At 31.9% G+C, this 18856-nt stretch overlaps 1 protein-coding gene across 2 annotated transcripts; it reads left to right on the top strand.

Annotated features, from left to right (window-relative positions):
* The first annotated feature begins 10449 nt into the window (after positions 1-10449).
* On the top strand, positions 10450-18011 carry LOC145304244 (lipase 3-like). Of its 2 annotated transcripts, none has more exons than XM_080146093.1 (17): positions 10450-10543; positions 10924-10964; positions 11297-11354; positions 12358-12421; positions 12665-12771; positions 12949-13040; positions 13515-13616; positions 13760-13824; positions 14118-14221; positions 14692-14785; positions 14865-14960; positions 15504-15554; positions 15908-16001; positions 16204-16282; positions 16571-16637; positions 17184-17296; positions 17866-18011. In XM_080146093.1, the coding sequence occupies exons 1-17, from the start codon at positions 10536-10538 to the stop codon at positions 17930-17932; spliced, it is 1302 nt and encodes a 433-aa protein (XP_080002219.1). In that variant the 5' UTR covers positions 10450-10535; the 3' UTR covers positions 17933-18011. The 2 variants fall into 2 exon arrangements, with proteins under 2 accessions (XP_080002219.1, XP_080002220.1); XM_080146094.1 differs by having other exon boundaries at positions 10542-10642.
* Positions 18012-18856: the final 845 nt, after the last annotated feature.

Here is an 18856-nt window from a genome sequence, read left to right as displayed (position 1 = left end):
TGTTTTCAGAGGTCTTAAGGGATAAGACAATGAACGATAAAAGAATGCACATTCCTAACTATGATGCAATTAACTCCTTTTGTAGAATAAATTATTGGTTAAAAAGATTGAACACTGATATTATCGAACTAACCAATCACATTTCAATATGAGTAACCAAAGTTTTTTTAATCCAATAAATTGAAATATTGCATTGTTATAAAACTGTGGGTATCATTTTAATCTAAATCCCAGTGTTCCGTCCCTCTGTTTTTGAAAAATAAAACAAGAACGAAAATGCTAAATATTAACAAAGGTTTTTAAAATGATTGGCCAAACATGTGAGAGTATTTAGTTAATAAACAGAAAATACAGAAAAACTTGGTGAAAAAAGAAAACGATGACCAAGCTTTTGGTGTAATAAATCAAATTGTAGCAGCGAAGAGACTCTATAATTTTCTTTGCCTGTCTGTTAGTTAGAGGTCGTCCGTAAAGTTGTAGATGAAATATGATTTACTGGGCTACTATTAATGACTGCTGATATTTTATTATGAAGATATCAATTAACAAATAACATCTTGTCAATAATTTACTTGATACGCCATGCTTAAAAAATGAATAAATATATTGGTTTGAAAGGATTCATGTAATATTTTATAGTCATATATTCCTTTCTTATGACATCAAACATCTGCGATAGAACTCACTTTGGCTTCGCTACTTATGAATGTTGTCATCCTTGTTAAAATTTCGAAGAAAATCACAAAACCTTTCCTAAACGTTTTAAAATAAATAAAACAATTCAGTCAAACTTTATTAGTTAAATTTTTGTTGAATAACATAAGTGAAATTATTTTACAATTTTTATTTTAATTCGTTAGTTTTAATAATATTAGTAAAATCAACAGATAAATCAATATACTGTTAAGCAAAATTAAAATCAATTAGTACATTTTTAACATTACATCAATCAATTTGTTGAAAACATGCCTGCAACAAAAATAGTTTATAATTATAAAGTTAAAAACTTAAAAATTACAAATACTTAAAAATTTGAGAATAAAAACGTTAAGTACGTAAATTATATTTGTTGCAAGTATGCTTTTGATTCAACCATAAAATAGTTGGTGCTGTCCCTGGGGAGCGCAGAACTTCATCCGCCCATTCCTGATTTCCTCTGAATTTTTTAACGAATTGTGAAAAAGTGGGAAAGTATTTTTATGCCTAACCCATCAACCAAAGCCCCAATAACCTAACCTAACTTAGCATAAGGTAAAAACTAATTTCCGATCAATATAGAGGTTGGGGGTGAAGTTCTGTTCTTTTCAGGGAAACCGCCTCCTAATATTGATCTATTAATTGCCTTAAGCATTCATTAAAAAGATACGGATAAATCTCGCAAATGCAAGGAATGCATTTAGGGGATTTCACCATAAGAACTCTCTCAACACAAGCAAAATTAGGTCTTGAGATGCATCTAATATATGCACTTGTTACAGCATCACTACAATCGAATACACAAATTGGACCAAGGACATCATCATCATTTGGTTTCTCCAGGAGGGTATTATCAGAAGCTCCACAGTCACATTGGCAACTTTCAGTCAGGGATAAGGGATGGGAAACGTAGGAAAATATTATTTCAGGCCTATTTCAAGCCTAGGCCTATTTCTAGCCTAATAAACCAGTTTTGGGATAGCGCAGTGGTTCGTATAAAATGCTAATGAAAAAGCTGTGTGTGTGTGTGTGTGTAGATAAAGTATAGAATCAAATTCAGGTAGCTAGTTTAAAGTAAAAAACATAACTTTTTATAAACCTATATATTAATGGCTTTTGTTAAAATGAAGTTTTTTCTCTCCCAAAATTTTTTATCTTTTACTTTGGTAATTTGAACTGTCAGAAAGCTATCGTTGGGTTTCCCTCAGACAGATTTTAGTTTGTATTATTTGCATTTTTATTAATGAGTAAAAATTTTATTTGAAAATTTCATTGCTAATTAAAATTCAAAATAAATAAATAAATATGCACTTGGGTAACATTCTATCAAGTTCTTTGGATACTATACTGGATATAATGTAATGATATATCTGTACTGTGTTGTATTGTACAAAAATTAGGGTGAAGGTGTTGTATCAACTCCGTACTAAATTTTTAAAATTCAAAATACAACATCTAATTTATAAACTACCAAATGAAAATTCGTAGCTACCTTCTTTCCAAAAAAATAATCCCGTTATTTTTGTTTTTTCTATGTGGCCCTTTTTTAATGTTTAACTCTAAGCAGATTTAATAATTAAACTAATGTGATCTAACACCATTTATATTTATTTTTTCGTAGCAGACGAAATCATTATTTTTTCCAGAATTGTCTGCTTCTAAAATTTCCGCCATCACAGAACACTATTGGTTTAGAGCGGTAGCCAATATGAGCCGTCCGCCAGTAAGGTCATTAAATTAGGCAAATGGTAAAAGTTGCATGATCCCTTTCAAAACCAGGCCGAGACCTAATTTATGGCCAGGTTTCCTATCCCTTATCCCTGCTTTCAGTAGCTCCAAGTTGGCAGTTGACAATGCTTACAGCACACAGCTAAAAAACAGAAGAAGTATTAACATTGAAAAAATGGATGCATTCCTGTAACAGAAAGGTACAATTTATAAGGCTTGGAATCTCAATAATCAAACATCAAAGTCAATTTAAAACGTTTTACTTTTTTCACAACAGTTTTTTATATGATTAAATTATCCCTTGAGTCAAATTTTTTTAATAATGGATCCAAGAACAACAAGGTAAAATGTTATGAGCAAAGCATCTTCATTATCAAGTGTATAAAGTAACTATGTCCTTAAACTATATTTAAGCAATTTTGCAACATATTAACATACAATTTTGTTTAGACTTACAAGTGTTAATATTCGTCTGTCCTACCGTCTAATTTCAGAAATTTGGTTTTATGGATGCTGTCATCCTTGTTCTTATAGCGTAATAAATTACCCAAATGTTTTCATGCAGTGGCAATTTTAAAAACTATATATTCTAAATGTTTAATTTCATCTGAATACTCTAAGAAATTAGATCTTTGAATTTGAACTGAAGAAAAACATAAATCTTCCCAGAACAATTGCTCTGAAAAGCATGTTGATGTTTGCTTTGTTAGAAGAACACTTGCAAAGATCTAAAATTGTGCAGAGTTTATAAAGGCCTACGCAACCATTGTGAAATATACATATTTGTGAGGTGCTTCTAGGGTATGATTATACATCTGATTAGATTTTAATTTAAACACGTACTATTTAATGTAATAGCAGCTACGCCCCTAGCCTCTAGGGGCTTTACCCAAAGAGATAAATAAAAAAATAAAGTACTACTGGTGCTTGGTCTAATGTGTTCCCAAGAATTTTTTTTTGTTTTTTTTTTTTGGGGGGGGGGGCTGGGGGTGTCCCACCCCACAAGAAAATAGCTTAAAACCACCACAGGACCAATAGGTATATACACTGAAGAGTAGAATCCGATCGGTTCAGTGGTTACCGAGATCTTAAGGGACGGACGGACGGACGGACAGACAGACAGACAAACAGACGGACAGACATACATCATTCTACTTTGTATTATAGATAACCTGTATCAAAGATAAAGGAAACTGTAATTATGAAAGACCCCAATACGTTGGACATTTAATCTTTGCCTTAAACAGGCGCAATTAATTACCACGCATAGTATGGAATTTGCTTGTATCTAGTATGGCCCAGACTCGAACCCGCTATTTCTTCGACAACAAGTAGGAACGCTATTATTTACGCTAATGCAGCGGATTAAAAAAGTCTTTGATACTGTTTTAATTGTAAAATGTTAAAATGAAGTTGCAATATTGTTAAAAAGCTAAAATTTTAACAAAATCTCGTAAGAATTTTTCTCAAAACATTATAAGAATTTCTAAAAATTGTCATTTAGCCATTTTTTAATATTAAACCAGGTAACTATAAGTTTTTTCTTTTTCATTTTTAAAGAATGTAAGCATAAGCTCCACCCATTTTTATAAAATCCACATCAGACAACCACGTATTTTTACCCTTACCCCCTTTATTATTTTCCCCGCCTCTTGTCTTCCTACACAACAGAAAGGTCAAACAAGTTTAAAATTTTTCATTTTCAAATCTCCGCCTCTTTTTAGGCATATATTGAAACATTGTTCACACCTATTCATTAATTTTAAATCTATCTAAACACGTATGTCAACATTAATAAAAGCGAATCCCAACATATTAAAAGGTCAGACAAATGAACATTAAACAAGGATGACAACATCCATAAGTAGCGAAGCACAAAAAATCGTCGATTGGAATACGTAGATTTAAAAGGTTTTTACTAAAATCAAGAATAGATTTATTGGATAAAATAAACATGAAACCTTGTTTTATTTTGCATGATGACGATGGTCAAAGTAAATTATAATGGGAAAAATTATTTTGATACAGATATCCCATAAAAGTTTGAAAATTGCATCAAAATATACAAAGATATGGGGAAATATGTAAAACATATAAAAATAGCCAAAAACCTGATTAACGGCAGTCTGGCCGTCATAGTTGTTTTATTAAAACGACAAAAAATTTAATTTTTAAATCCTTAACTTAAAAAATTTGGAAAATCGGACCATATACACTGAAGATATGGAGAAAAATGTTAAATATATAAAAAACAGCATAAAACCTGCTAAAAAGGCAGTCTGGCCGTCATGGTTGTCTTCTTTAAAAGACGGAAAATTTAATTTTGATATCTTTAACTGAAAAAATTTTGAAAATCGGACCATAAACACTGAAGATATGGAGAAAATGTGAAAAATATAAAAATAGCCTAAAACCTGCTGAAAAGGCAGTCTGGCCGTCATGGTTGTCTTCTTTAAAAGACGGGAAATTTAATTTTGATATCTGTAACTGAAAAAATTTTGAAAATCGGACCATAAACACTGAAGATATGGAGAAAAATGTGAAAAATATAAAAATAGCCTAAAACCTGCTAAAAATCGGTCCGAACGCCAATGATGTTTTATAGTCAATTGTGCTCCTTAATGATGGGAATGTTGTCAAAAAATTTCAGCATTCTATCTTTTATATGAGCTGAGTAAATCCCATTTCCCCCATAGCGTTACGGACTGACGGACTGACTGACGGACTGACTGACGGACTGACGGACGGACAAAGTGAATTATAGAGTAGCTTCGCTACTAATAAATATAATCAATGACTCATTTGATATTCAACATAGTATAGAAATCTTAGCTGCAACCGGCTTTTTTTATACGATTTTTTACAGGAATAAATCTAAAATGATATTTGGGGGCCAAATGGACTATGTGTTGCCCCCCAACGACAGCTAACAACGCGTATAGGTTTTGTGATCTTTTCCAAATTAATTTAATTGTTGATAAAAGCTGGATTTTTTAGACAATTTTTTTAAAATCAACAAAAACACTTTTGTTCATTAAAGGACGCCTGCAAGAAATAACACGCTTTAACTGCTGAAAGACTGCCACAAGAAGACCCAATACCCCAAATTTAAAGCCTTCAGCTTCAATAACAAAAAAGTTCTAGGCATTATAAAATAGCATTTTATGTACAATGGAATTTTTGAAAGATTTCCAATGCTCATAAAAGAAAAAACAATATTAAATTACGTCGCCTAGACACAAAATTATAACCTTATCTTTGTCAGAAACTTAGATTGCCTGTAACTGATTACATTTTTACAATAAAAACCCCACATTTCATAGTCAAAATCTATGAAAAAAATTCGATTTAGATTGCATTTTAAAACGAAAATCATAGCGGAAACAAAGGGGTAAACTAATACAAGCTTAGCTGTGATTGGTTGTTAAGCTGATTCAGCCTTCTGATTGGCTACAGTACATTCGGTACAATGCAAGTAAAACTTAATTTTTTTTAAAGATTTGACTATAAAAATGGGTATTTTTATTGTAAAAATATAATTAGTTACTGGAAACCTAAATTTATGACAAAAATAAGCTTATAATTTTGTTTCTAGGCCACGTAGTTTAATTTCAAAGTTTTCAACATGAGCATTGCAATTCTTTCAAAAATTTTATGTACATAAAATGTCATTTTAAAATGCCAAGAACTTTGTTGTTATAGAAGCTGAAGGCTTCAAATTTGGGGTATTTAGTCTATTTGTGGCAGTCTTTCAGCAGTTAAAGCGTGGTATTTCTTGCAGGCTTCCTTTAAGAACTTTTTGTCTGCTAGTGTTTATGTTAATTATTTTCAGCTAGCTTGCTCTGTTAGAATTCTATCATAGAACCCAAGGACCAAGACAATTAAAAAATAAAAATTTTAGATTCATCGTTCAATCTCTAAATGCCTGTTGATGAATTTAAATTTTTTAAAACGTGGTCAAATTTATTGCTTGTCCTAATTTTGAAATCTACGTACTATTCTCTTAGGCCTCACATTGCGCATAAGAAAAGCTATAAAAAAACATGATGTGACGCTCAATAAATTTAAAAAAACGTGGTGAAATTAGAAAATAATATTAATCTAAAATGTTTGAAGCAAAAAATCACCGAAACGGTCCCTCTAAACTGTATAGCTTGTTATCATGTTCAATGTTCTAATTTGAACAAGATTGTCCCTGTTTGATAGCCACGGCTATTAGCAGCCTCAGCCGCAAATTTGTATTAAGTCGCAGCCGCACATTACTGAAGGTGCGACTGCCGACCCCTGTCTTATTTTTTTACTTTTAAAACCTATTGATCCATCCAGCCCAAGACTACTTTATCAAACTAACATCTTTGTACAGGCCAAAAATATATTTCAAAAACAACAGTCTAAGTCTATTTTAGAAAAATCGGAATTAAATATTTATTTTTTCTTTAAATTAAATGAATTGTAGATAAGCATACTCTATCAGCTGAGGCTTCTATAGCAACACAATAAGCCTCAGTCGTAGCCAAAGCTACTTAATTTTAATTCAACCACCAGTCAGCCGCGCGACTTCCTTAGCCAACTAACAAGCCTCCTCTAAATTTTAAATTCAGCCAACGGTGGCCCACACAGATTCCTTAGCCACCAAATAAATTTTTATTCAGCCACCCAATGATCCAATAAGCCTAACTAAGCCGTATATAAAATATTTTAGCCTTGAGCCACCCAAAAATTCAATCAGCCGAAGCCAAAAAACGGCTTTCTAGCAGCTGTAACCGCTGTTATACACATTTAAACAGCCTAAGTAGCAGCCTTAATTGCAAATCTGTATTCGGGAGAAGCCAAGCGCCTGTCGACCTTTGTTTATTTTAACATCAAAATTTCTTTACTTTTTTTAACTTTTTGACGTTTATTTTAGTTGGGGATGTCGTCATTCAAGTGTAATTTATTATGTTTGTCAAAAAATAATTAAATAGTTATTTCGTAATCATTTTTAATGGCGAAGCCACTCTATTATTCACTTTGCCAGTTAGCATACGGTATGTAATTCTGTCAGATAAGCTACAAAATATGAATATTAAAAAAATTTAAAAAATGTTTAAAAAAAGGTTTCGAGATTGTTTTTTCTCCAATATATTAATATTCTTGATTTTAACAAATGCTCTTCAAATTCTTGTCCGTTTTCCCAATATGATATTTGGTTCTTCGCTACTAGTGTATGTTGTCATCCTTGTTAAATATGTATGTGGTGCCTGCATTATATCTTCTGTACTATGTTCCAGGTATCTAAAGGGATGAGACAATGACCGAAAAATTAATGCACATCCACAATAATGATACACAAAATTACCCCCTCTACAAATTACAATTAATGGTTGAAACGTTTGGACACTCATCCTAATGAACCAACCAATAAAAATTCATTTTTAAGTCCCAAAAGTTGTTATGCCAACGAATAAGAAAACGTTATTATAACACTTTGGGGACTAAAGGTGGGTTCTATAAACAAAACTGTTACGGTATCAACAGCTGCAAATACGGTATCAACAACAAAAATCTGACGCTAGACGTTCAGAAGTCATCTCACGGTATACGCAATCGCTGTAACATATCGCTGTTATGACGTCATCTCACATTGCTGTAGATTTCACAGTTGGATCAGGGAGATGAACAGCATCTCACAGTATAAGCTATCAAAAGCTGTCAAAATTCCTACTTTTACAGACGAAAATTATGTAAACAAAACAAAAAATCATGCATTGAAAGCATGATTTATTAGGAAAAAACGGGGCATTTATAAAAGATCTCTTTGCAGGGGATAAAAAAATTTAATTAAAAAAAATAAATAATTTATATGTCTAATTTGTTAAAACTAGATTTTTTAAAAAAATTTTGATAATTAAATATTTTTTGAAAAATTTTCGGAGATAAAATATTTCATTGGAAAAAAAATAATCTATAATTGAGTAAAAAAAATTTAAGGGGAGGGGGGTGTTAGGGGGGCTTTCCTTTCCCCCTCTCCCTTTTCATTTTCTGTACTTTAAAAAATAAGCTAAAATGACCTAATATGAATACGACATTTGGTTAATATTCCATTTTTATGAGTTCTTGTTGTTGATTTTGTTGTTGTTGACAGCTGCAGTATTGCCGTTCTATCACGGTTCCATATTACCGTATTACATCTCACAGTAATGTTTATAGAACGCACCGACACACAAAAATGGCCGCCCGAGGTACTGCAATGTGAGATACCGTGATAGAACAGCAATGTGATAGAACTGTGATCACAGTTCCGACTATAGAACCCACCTTAATTGTAATAAACAGCCCAATATCCTCTTTCTCGCTGCCAATGTCCACTTTAAATTACCACTTTTCTTCTTGATAACTATTTGTTGACGCACATTAAAAGTGTTTTTGCATTTAAGTAAAATATTTAATAGAAGTCTTAATTAAATTTTCTCATGAAAAAATTTAAAAATTCCTGCGAATATTACGGTAGAAAGAGGTGCCGCCATTTCTCTAACCTGCAAATTACTCCAATTACCCCTTCTGTAGATTAAAATTATTGGTTTTAAAGTTTAAATACTGCAAATTTGAAACAACCAAATAAGATTTAACAAGGATGACAACATCCATAAGTAGCGAAGCTAAAAAATTATGAATGGATATCGGAAAAAATTACTATAAAGCAGTTTCATACAATAAACATTAATCTTGAAAAAACCACGCAACCTTAAAAATCGCGAAAATTATAAAAATTAGGAATCGATCTAGCATCGCAATTTATAGACATATCTTAATGAAACTTTATAAAAATATGTAGAATATGATCATATTCAATTCCTGATAATTTCAGCCGCAAATCATGAATAGGAATCGAGAAATTCATAGAAAACCTAAAAATCTAGGAATCGATCTAGCACCCCAACTAATTTAAAAACCGTAATAAAACTTAGGGGAAATAAGTAAAATGTAAATTTAAGCAATTCCTGAAAATTTCAGCCCATTATCTTAAAAAGGAGTTGAGAAAATCACGAAAACATGAAAATCTAGGAATCGATCTAGCACCCCAAACAACAGACAGATGGACAAAATAACGTATAGATTAGATGGGCATATGTTACAAGAATCTTCACTAAAAATTTCAGCTGTCTATCTTTTCTAGGAGCCGAGAAAATCACGTTTCCCCCACTTTATCTCAAACGGACAGACGGGCAGACGGACGGACAGACCGACGGACATTTCGAATTATAGAGTAGCTTCGTTACTAATAAAAATACCCAATTACCAACTAATGATAATTAAAGAAAAAACTTTGGGTACCAATTTAAAAAAGATGGGTCAACTTTTTAAAGCATTAAAAGCGTTTCATCATAATTATCAATATATTAAAGATTTAAAACTATCCAATCAGTATTTTATGTATTACGTAAATATTTGTAATATTGTAAGTTAGACTAAGCTTGGGTTATATCATAATTTTAATTTAACAAACAGTTTAGAAATTAACCAAAAGTGCGTGGCTGAAAAAATTAATTTATCATCAAAGCGAAGCTTAACAAATATTGACAAAATGTAGCAATGCATTCAATCTTCTGCCTTGTCTTAATTCAACAAAGACATAATATAATGACATTTTATTTGAAGGGGCAGAAAAGTGGCAATCAACCGCCCCAAGAATAAATTATTTCTTAAGTAGACAAAATTATGAACCTATGTGAAGCTTCCCTAAAATAGAAAACCCAATCGATTCACTGCTACACGATCTAAAATTACAATTTAAAAAAAACCTTTGCTACTTTATATTTTAGGATGTATAATTAAAGTAAAAGAATAAAGGAGGAAATTTAACTCTGCCTAAAGGCGGGGATCCTGTACCGATTTAGTAATGGGTCATTGAAATCAGCTAATACATTGGAAACCCAACTCAGCATACGAAAAGGGTCTCCACCACTCAGAACAGTTAGTTGTCTTGATTAAATAACTACACTTCTACATTTATTGATGTATGTAAACTCATGTAGAATTGCTTTGTTTAAAAAAAAATCTTTTAAAGATAAGATATTTTGCTTACAAAACAAAAACAACAAATAAATTTAGTCTTATCTGAATTATTCATTATGATCAGGTGTTGATTTTTATTTTTTTTTAAATTAGTAATAAATTATTAATAAAAATATCTATTTTAATATCTGATTTAAGAAACATTAATCCAATAATTAATCCAGTACGTTTTTATTGTCTTAACTTTAAGATTTCAATAACTACAGCATTTTTTTGTACTCCTTTTAGGTAAGCTTCACATAGGTTCCAGGATGTTTTAAGCAATCTTATTTTTTTAAAAGATGACAACATCCACAAAAGCAAAGCTCTAAAAGCAAAAATCTAAAGCTAAATCAATTCTAACATACCTGAATTAACTAAAAGAGCTAATTATTACGTAAACCCTAATTATTGAAAAGCTTTGCTTTAAAAAATAAAAAAAAGTATGATTATATTTTGTTTTAGATTCGCAGTCCTTCTAGGCCTATGTACATCAGTGGCCCTAGGTAAAGTTATCAGTAGCTTTGCTGATTTACATTATAATAAGTTTTTTTTCTTCTATAAATTCATCTGATTTTTAGAAGACTAATTCCTACTCCACTAAAGTACAATATTTGAGCAAAGCGTCTCTCTAATCAAGTAAAAAATGTAAGTATGTCCTAACCATGTATTTTGCAATTTTGTTCAGACTTATAGTTTAACATTCTGCAAATTAAGTTCTAACACTCTATAAGTATTAATCTTTGTTTGGTCAACAGTCTAATTATAAAGATTCGCTTTTGTGCACGATGTCATGCTTGCTTTTAACAAAATTCCAATTGTTATGAATTTTGTTCAGGTGGCTGGTGTGATAATAAGCTAACAGGTGTGGATGACTTAGTCAGGGCCAGCAAAAAGTAAGTTACTATATTTAGTGCTAGCGGCTACGCCCCTTAGAGGCCCCTTGGAGCATAGCCGCTTGTTACATCTATATACTAAAGTAAAAGTAAGTTACTATATTTAATACTTGCGGCAAATCTATATACTAAAGTAAAAGGATGTCTGTACTAAAGGATATTATTAACCGCTGAACTGATTTGGTTCTCATTTACAATGTAGCTTTTCATATGTCCTGGTTTACATCAATTTTGGGGGAGGGTTTATGTGCAATAGTTGGGATAAGAGTTCCTTTATACTTCTAATATCTTGTTCTACCTACGTTGTAATCAACTATATACAGATGAATACAATTTTGAAGCCATAGTATAAAAAAGTAACCACTAGATTCTTTTTTTTTAGTAGAGAAGCTACTCTATAATTGAATATGTCTTTTCCATCCGTTAGTTAGTCATGGGGGAAATGTGATTTTCTCTGCTACTATTTAATATAGAATGGTGAAACTTCTTGTCAACATTCCCATCATTATGAAACATAATTAACTATAATACACCCTTGGTGGTTGGACTGCTTTTATCATATTTTTGGCTATTTTTATATTTTGCACATTTCTTTCGTGTTTTTGGTCAGATTTTATAGATAAGGGTGTAAAAAATTTTTTTTCTCGTCGTTCTAAGGATTTTTTAAATCTGCAGATGAAATGACAAGCAACTTTATCTTTATTTTTCGCATATTTCTTCATATCTTTCGTGTTTTCGGTCTGATTTTCAAATGTTTGTGGATAATAAAATCAAAATTAAATTTTCAATTGTTCTAAGCATCCTTTCTGTAATTTACTTTAAGTCTGTCAGTCATCATATATGACTATTAAAAATTATAGAATAAGTGAAAAAGGTTTTGTGATTTTTTCTCCAAATATCTATTACTGAATTAAACAAATATTCTTTAAATCGCATTTTCCTTATTCTTATCCATGATTTTTTTAAGCTTTGCTTCTTTAGATGTTGTCATCCTTGTTTTTAGGATAAGAATACCAACAACAACACAAGTAGAAGAAAGAAAAGATGTTAGAAATAATTTGCCTACAGTAAGTTTTAGAAAATTTGCTTTTTAAAACTCGTAAAATGTACTAAATAAGTAAAAATAATACTAAAAGATCTTGCCAACTAGTATATATGGCTCTCAGTTTCCTTTTCAGAAAATGTCTTAGAGACTTTTTTTTACGAAATTAATGTTAAAGTTAGAATTAAAAATTGTCTAATTGTTAGGCTTCTAGTCTTAACAGTAGTAATTCTTAGTTATTTCATCATAAGTTATTTTTTTATTACAGCCTGAGATGATCCGAGCCAATGGTTATCCTGCCGAGACTCACTGGGTCACCACTGATGATGGTTATATTCTAGCTATACATAGAATTCCACATGGAAAGGATAATCAGTAAGTTTTATCATTAGCAAAGCTACTCTGTAATTCACTTTGTCTGTATGTCCGCCCATAAGTCAGTTATTACATAAAGCTATGGAGGAAATGTAATTTTCTCGGCTGCTACTAAAGACAGACATAAATTATCGGTGAAGATTTCTATGATAATAATTCTTCTATTATTTACTGTAGAGAGAACGAGAATAGACCAGTCGTATTCCTGCAACATGGTCTGCTGTGCTCCTCGGCTGATTGGGTTGTTGCTGATCCTTCCAAGGGTCTTGGTAAGATTTTTTCATTATACTCAGGCTCTAATAAAAAAGTAGGCACCTACTTCCAGCTGCCAACAAAATGCCACATACACCCCCTTTATCCCATCCTCTCCATTTCTAATGGATGAACCAACTGACCAATAGATGAGGTACATATTAGCAACCTAAATTGACAACAAATATTCCTCTGTCAATATATCCAAGTTTTCTATATACATTTTGATAACAAATTATACCTTAAATCAAAACCTACCATTTGAGGCACGACTATAATGGCAATATGATGTGTCAGTTTATGAGCTTATGTATTTTCCCAATTCATAGCAGTAGTACCTTTAATCTTTGTAGTTATTGTTCAGGTTTGGATCAAGATTTGAATTCTTCACATCCCTGGCGACAAAAGGATGAGCCATGTAATGTGCTGTTATCTAATTCCTTATAGATTGTATCAACTCTTAACCTCATATAGACTTACATTTTGTCCAGGATATATCTTGGCTGATGCTGGTTATGATGTTTGGATGGGAAACTATCGTGGAAACACTTACAGCAAGAACCATACTTTCTTTGATCCTAGTAATCAGAAAGGTAGATATATTATACCATTACTTTTTAGACTAAATATTTATCTAAACCAAATGCAGCTTATGCAAAATTTTTATTCGTCCAGTCATTTAAGCACATCATTTAGAAAGACACCAAAGCTTTAGTTATACTGCTTATATTTGCAGAAGGTTTCTGGGACCATACCTGGGATGAGATGGCAAAGTATGATATTCCAGCTATGATCACTAAGGTACACCCAAATATTTGTCATTAAATAAATATTAATTAATTGTTATTAGGCAGGCTCTTGAAGATGAAGACAAACAATTGCTTAATACAAACTTTGTAATTGTAACAAAATGTTGATGGGATTTGCTTCCTCTTTGTTGTTGCTTGATTATTAAATTAGAACAATCTATTATATTCGTTGACTTTAAATGTTATCAATACATCAATCAATACTGTGTTCATTATTTGCACCTAATCTGTGGTTGTTCAAATATGAGAAGTTCAATGCTGCTTATAAGCACCGTGATAATTCAGGTACTTGAAGAAACAGGGGCTGAAGATCTTCAATACATTGGACACAGCATGGGAACAACTGCATTCATGGCTATGCATCACTACAGAAAGGACATTGGACAAAAGTAAGTGACAATTGATAGTAACTGACATGTTACTGATTGAACTGAACATCCTTCCCTATTCATGATTGTAAGGTCTGTACTCAGTAAGACATTTTCACTTACTGCTTATTCTCCTTTCTAACTTCATGGAATCATCTCTTTTGTTTTTTACTCTTTGGTGGCAATGAATAATACTCAAACCCAACAGAGGCCTTTACTTTTACTCAACTCTGTAGATGTATAAGAAATCTGGGGTATAACCCTTTTTGTGACAAAATGTCTAAAAAGGGGCGTTACATAATATTTTCACGGTAACTTTTGCCTATTTTTAGCCGCTCTAACACTGCAGGGCTAATTGCCTAACCCTGTGGGGCAATCACCTAACTTAACTTAAACTAAAATAATCTATCAAAAGCTACTTTGAAAATGGAACAAAACGCTCCTTAAGAGGCATTGTCACGAGAGGGACTATACTCGCAATTTGTATTTAGGATCCGTCTTGCCCATCTGTTATCACCTGTAGCTTATGTTGGACACATGGAAAGCCCAATTGGATGGATTGCTGGATTTGGAGATATCCTTAATGTAAGATAGCAAAATGTTTTTATCACAACGCTTTAGTAAAACACTTTCAATTAAGAATGTATAATTAATTTTATTATAGACTATTTTGCATTTGCTTGGTATTGGTGAATTCCTACCTGACAGCATATTTATTGACTGCTTGGCAGCTCTTTTCTGCCATGAAGGTGTAACTCAGGTAATGAATTTTGGACTAAAAGAAATTGACAGCATTTAATATTATTTGAGTAATAAAAAATAATATATTTTGTTTACTAACCCCCTTTGTAGAAATATATTAATATTTTTAAAATCTCCAAAATTGAGCAATTCAAGTTTAATGAGCCTTAATAAAAAAATAATAAATCTTGTCAGTATATTAATTGAAATCTATAAAAAAAACTTTAAAACATTAAGCATTATGGGAAACAGAAAGGAAAAATTTTTTAAAGATTAATTATCTTTTTCCTATTCATTCGAATCCGGTGGATAGAAACCGGTTCTCATCCATACGAAAAAACTATGTCTACTAGCATCGTATTATATCCAGCTTTCTACGAATATAAAAATGTAAAATCATAAGATTGTACATAATTGTACATTCTATATCCACGGAAAGCCGTTTATAATACAATGCGAGAAATAACTATTCTTTATTTTCCTGTGGGAAACATAACGGACTAGCGGTTATCGATATCTTTAGAAGTTTGATATTGTTGATTTTGACACAAATTATTTGCAGGGTATCTGTACCAACATCCTCTTCCTTCTCTGTGGTTATGATGAACCCCAGGTATAGTGAATTTTATACCAAAGAAAATAAGGATGGCTACATATATACAGAACTTAAAGTCAATAAATAATGAAGGATGTACAATCTAATTACACAAGTTTTATTTTTAAGATTTGAACCAATGAACAACTTGTCTTTTTTTCAAAATAGATCATATAATATAATGGTTTTTTTTTTACAAGATGAATGAGTAATTCATTTTAGCTGCATATTCATTAAGTTATGTCATATGCACCTATTAAATATATAACCAAGTAAATCTCCGTTTAGAAATCCAAATTACTGTACAGAGTTTATGTTACACATTCAATCAATCTATCTATAAGAGTAGTAAAAGTAGTCCTTTGTTACAGATGAACAAGACCCTGCTACCTGATATCCTTCACCACACCCCAGCTGGGGCTGCAACTACCACCATTCTGCATTATGCTCAAGAAGTTGTTTCTGGTAAAAAAGTCTCCATAGACTTTGATGATACCTTGTAAAAAGTCTACACTAACAGAGTAAAATTCACTGGGTAGTTAAAATCATAGATGCTAATTATTTTTAAAAAAACATTGGTTTCTTCACTAGTCAGAAATATGGGTAGTTTATTGAGGATTGAGAGTTTTAAAAGTAAAATGTTATTTAATTGATATAATTTTGTAAGGTGAATTTGCTGGATATGATTGGGGATCCAAGGAGGACAATTTCCACCACCATGGAGCTGCAGGTGTTCCTACATACAAGTAAGAAATCCAAGAAAAATTTCAGTACAATGAACAACAACGACTTAAGATCAATTACAATCTATTGGAGCTGAGAATAGTTATTTATCGCACCGTGTTATAGATAGACAGCTTTTCACGGATATTAAAATAGAAAATTATTAGATCAAAACCTTAAGGCTAACAAAACTGTTACTAGAAAAATTGTCTGTAATACAAAGCTATACATGATTTTTCAGTATGGCTCTACTCTAATCTAGCATATATCAATCCGCTTTAATGGGAAAACATTTAGCATCAATTCTTTAGTCTTGGAGATGTAACAACACCTTTGGCTGTATACTGGGGTCAGAATGATTGGCTTGCTGCCAGTGAGGTAAACAATAATTATATACCTGTAGGTTTTTGGTTGATGTTTATAACTTTGCATGGCAACATTTTAGATTATTACAGATAACTAGATACTTTTTTTGCTATCTGTTATACAAAGTAGAACAATGTATGTCAGAAGCTTAAGATCTCTGTAACCGCTGGACTGAATGGGCTCTACTTTTCAGTGAATATATATACTGTCACTGTGATGGTTTTAAGCTAATTTCTTGGGATTTCTTGCGAACAACCTGGGTTTAATTTTACCACAGAGTAACTTAATAAAGAAAAATTTTTTGAAAAGAAAAATTCTAAATGGGAGGTGTGACTTCCTATTACCTTAAAGCCAAAGCCCCTAGAGGTTTGGGCGAAGCCGCTAAATAAATTTATCCCCCCCCCCCCTATTATGACTTTACTCAATCCCCTCCACTGACCATGGATGACTTTATTGACCAATATCTAAGGACTATATTAGCAACCTAAAATGATGACAAAAATTCACCTGTAATGAATATCCAATTGTTCTATATTCATTTACTTATCACTATTGCAGGATGTACTGAGAACTGTAGCACAGCTGCCTAATATTGTCCAGGGTATGCTTCACATGGTGGAGTTTGAACAGTGGAATCATCTGGACTTTTTGTGGGCTAAAGATGTCGACAAGTAAGTTGTTATGTTGATGCTCTACTTTCTGGTCTGTATGTTGATGTTTTCTCTTTAAAGTACCTATTTTTAAAGCCGATGCTATTCTATAATTAGGTCCATCCGTCCATGACGAAAAGCTTTTATCGTCAATTTATACATGTTAAAAATATCCTATCGATTTCAAACTTTGATTGAGGATTCCTATGACACCTAGATACTATTTAGAAAGCGTAGCAACTCTAAAATTAAACCAAAAAGTCTGTTTAGATATAAATAATACCTTTTGACAACAACTTTTTGTATGATATAAATATTCTACTCATCTGATTTAAAAAAAAAATATTCCTATGACAACAAGGTACAATATTACAAGCTAAGTATTTCTATGATCAAATCATGATAATGAAAGTATGACCTTTTACTGTAATTATATTCACGGAATTTTGCAACAAATTAATGCACAATTTTGTTTAGACTTACAATTTAATGTTTTGCTTATTAAGATACTCCTTAAGTGTTAATGAACGTTTGTCCTACCATCTGACGTTAGATTTTCGCATTTATGTAAGTTGTCATCCTTGTTTTAGATATGTTTATGCTGATGTATTGGACAATATGGAGAAGTGTTGGGCTCAAGATTGCAGAAACTTGTAATTTCCCTTTTCTGTCAGTTTTACTTTAGAAAAATTATTTTTTTGATATGTGCTAACTAAGATAAATCAAATCAATTTTATTAACTATTTTATCATTCTTTTATAAAGGTAACAGGATGTCTGCATGTCTGCAGATTAAGATCTGAACCAATACGGTGCTTCTTTAGAGTCAATCTTCTTACAGAACCTACGGGGGGGGGGGGCACTACCACCCTCCAAAGATAAATCGCCATTGGAATAAAATCCCCACTTTCAATAGATTTTTTTTCGTTTTCTTTTGAAATAAAGTTTTTACTATTATGCTTAATTTATGTTTGGTTTGGTTCAGAAAGGTAGGCACAGCACATATGTTTTATTTAGGATTAAATAAAAAAATTGGAAGGTAGGTAATGACTATAGCGTAGCACGTACCGAATCCGCTCATCTACGAGACGCGAGGTAAGGGGTTAGAAACCAAATGCACGACATTGATGTTAAAAGTAGGAAAATGCCTTGGCCCAAAACTCATTACCATGAACAGTCAGATTTTCCATACAAATGCCTTGCAATCAAAGGGTTAGTTGTCTGCAATATATAGTTATATATATCTACTATAAATGTCTGACTATACAACGTTATTAACCGTCCGCAGATGTATAATAATATGATTTGTAAAATGAAAACCTTCTAAAAGCTAACCTTTAAGTAGAATGATGCAGGGCAGTATAATATTTACAGAAAAGCTTCGCTTCTGAGTCTGCATATAATGATAGTACTGACACACACACACACACACACACACACACACACACACACACACACACACACACACACATATACGCGAATTCTTTAGGGAACTGCTTTCTATTCCTTCCTTTTGTTCTTACACGTTTCAAACGAAAAGCGAATATTTTTAGGGGGTGAGGGGGGAGGATGGGATTATGAA

Source organism: Acartia tonsa, chromosome 13 (genome assembly GCF_053477335.1).
Source record: "Acartia tonsa isolate MP-2025a chromosome 13, ASM5347733v1, whole genome shotgun sequence".
NCBI lineage: Eukaryota > Metazoa > Arthropoda > Copepoda > Calanoida > Acartiidae > Acartia > Acartia tonsa.
The sequence above is the reverse complement of the archived record's forward strand: the minus strand, read 5'-3'. Positions and strand labels throughout refer to the sequence as shown.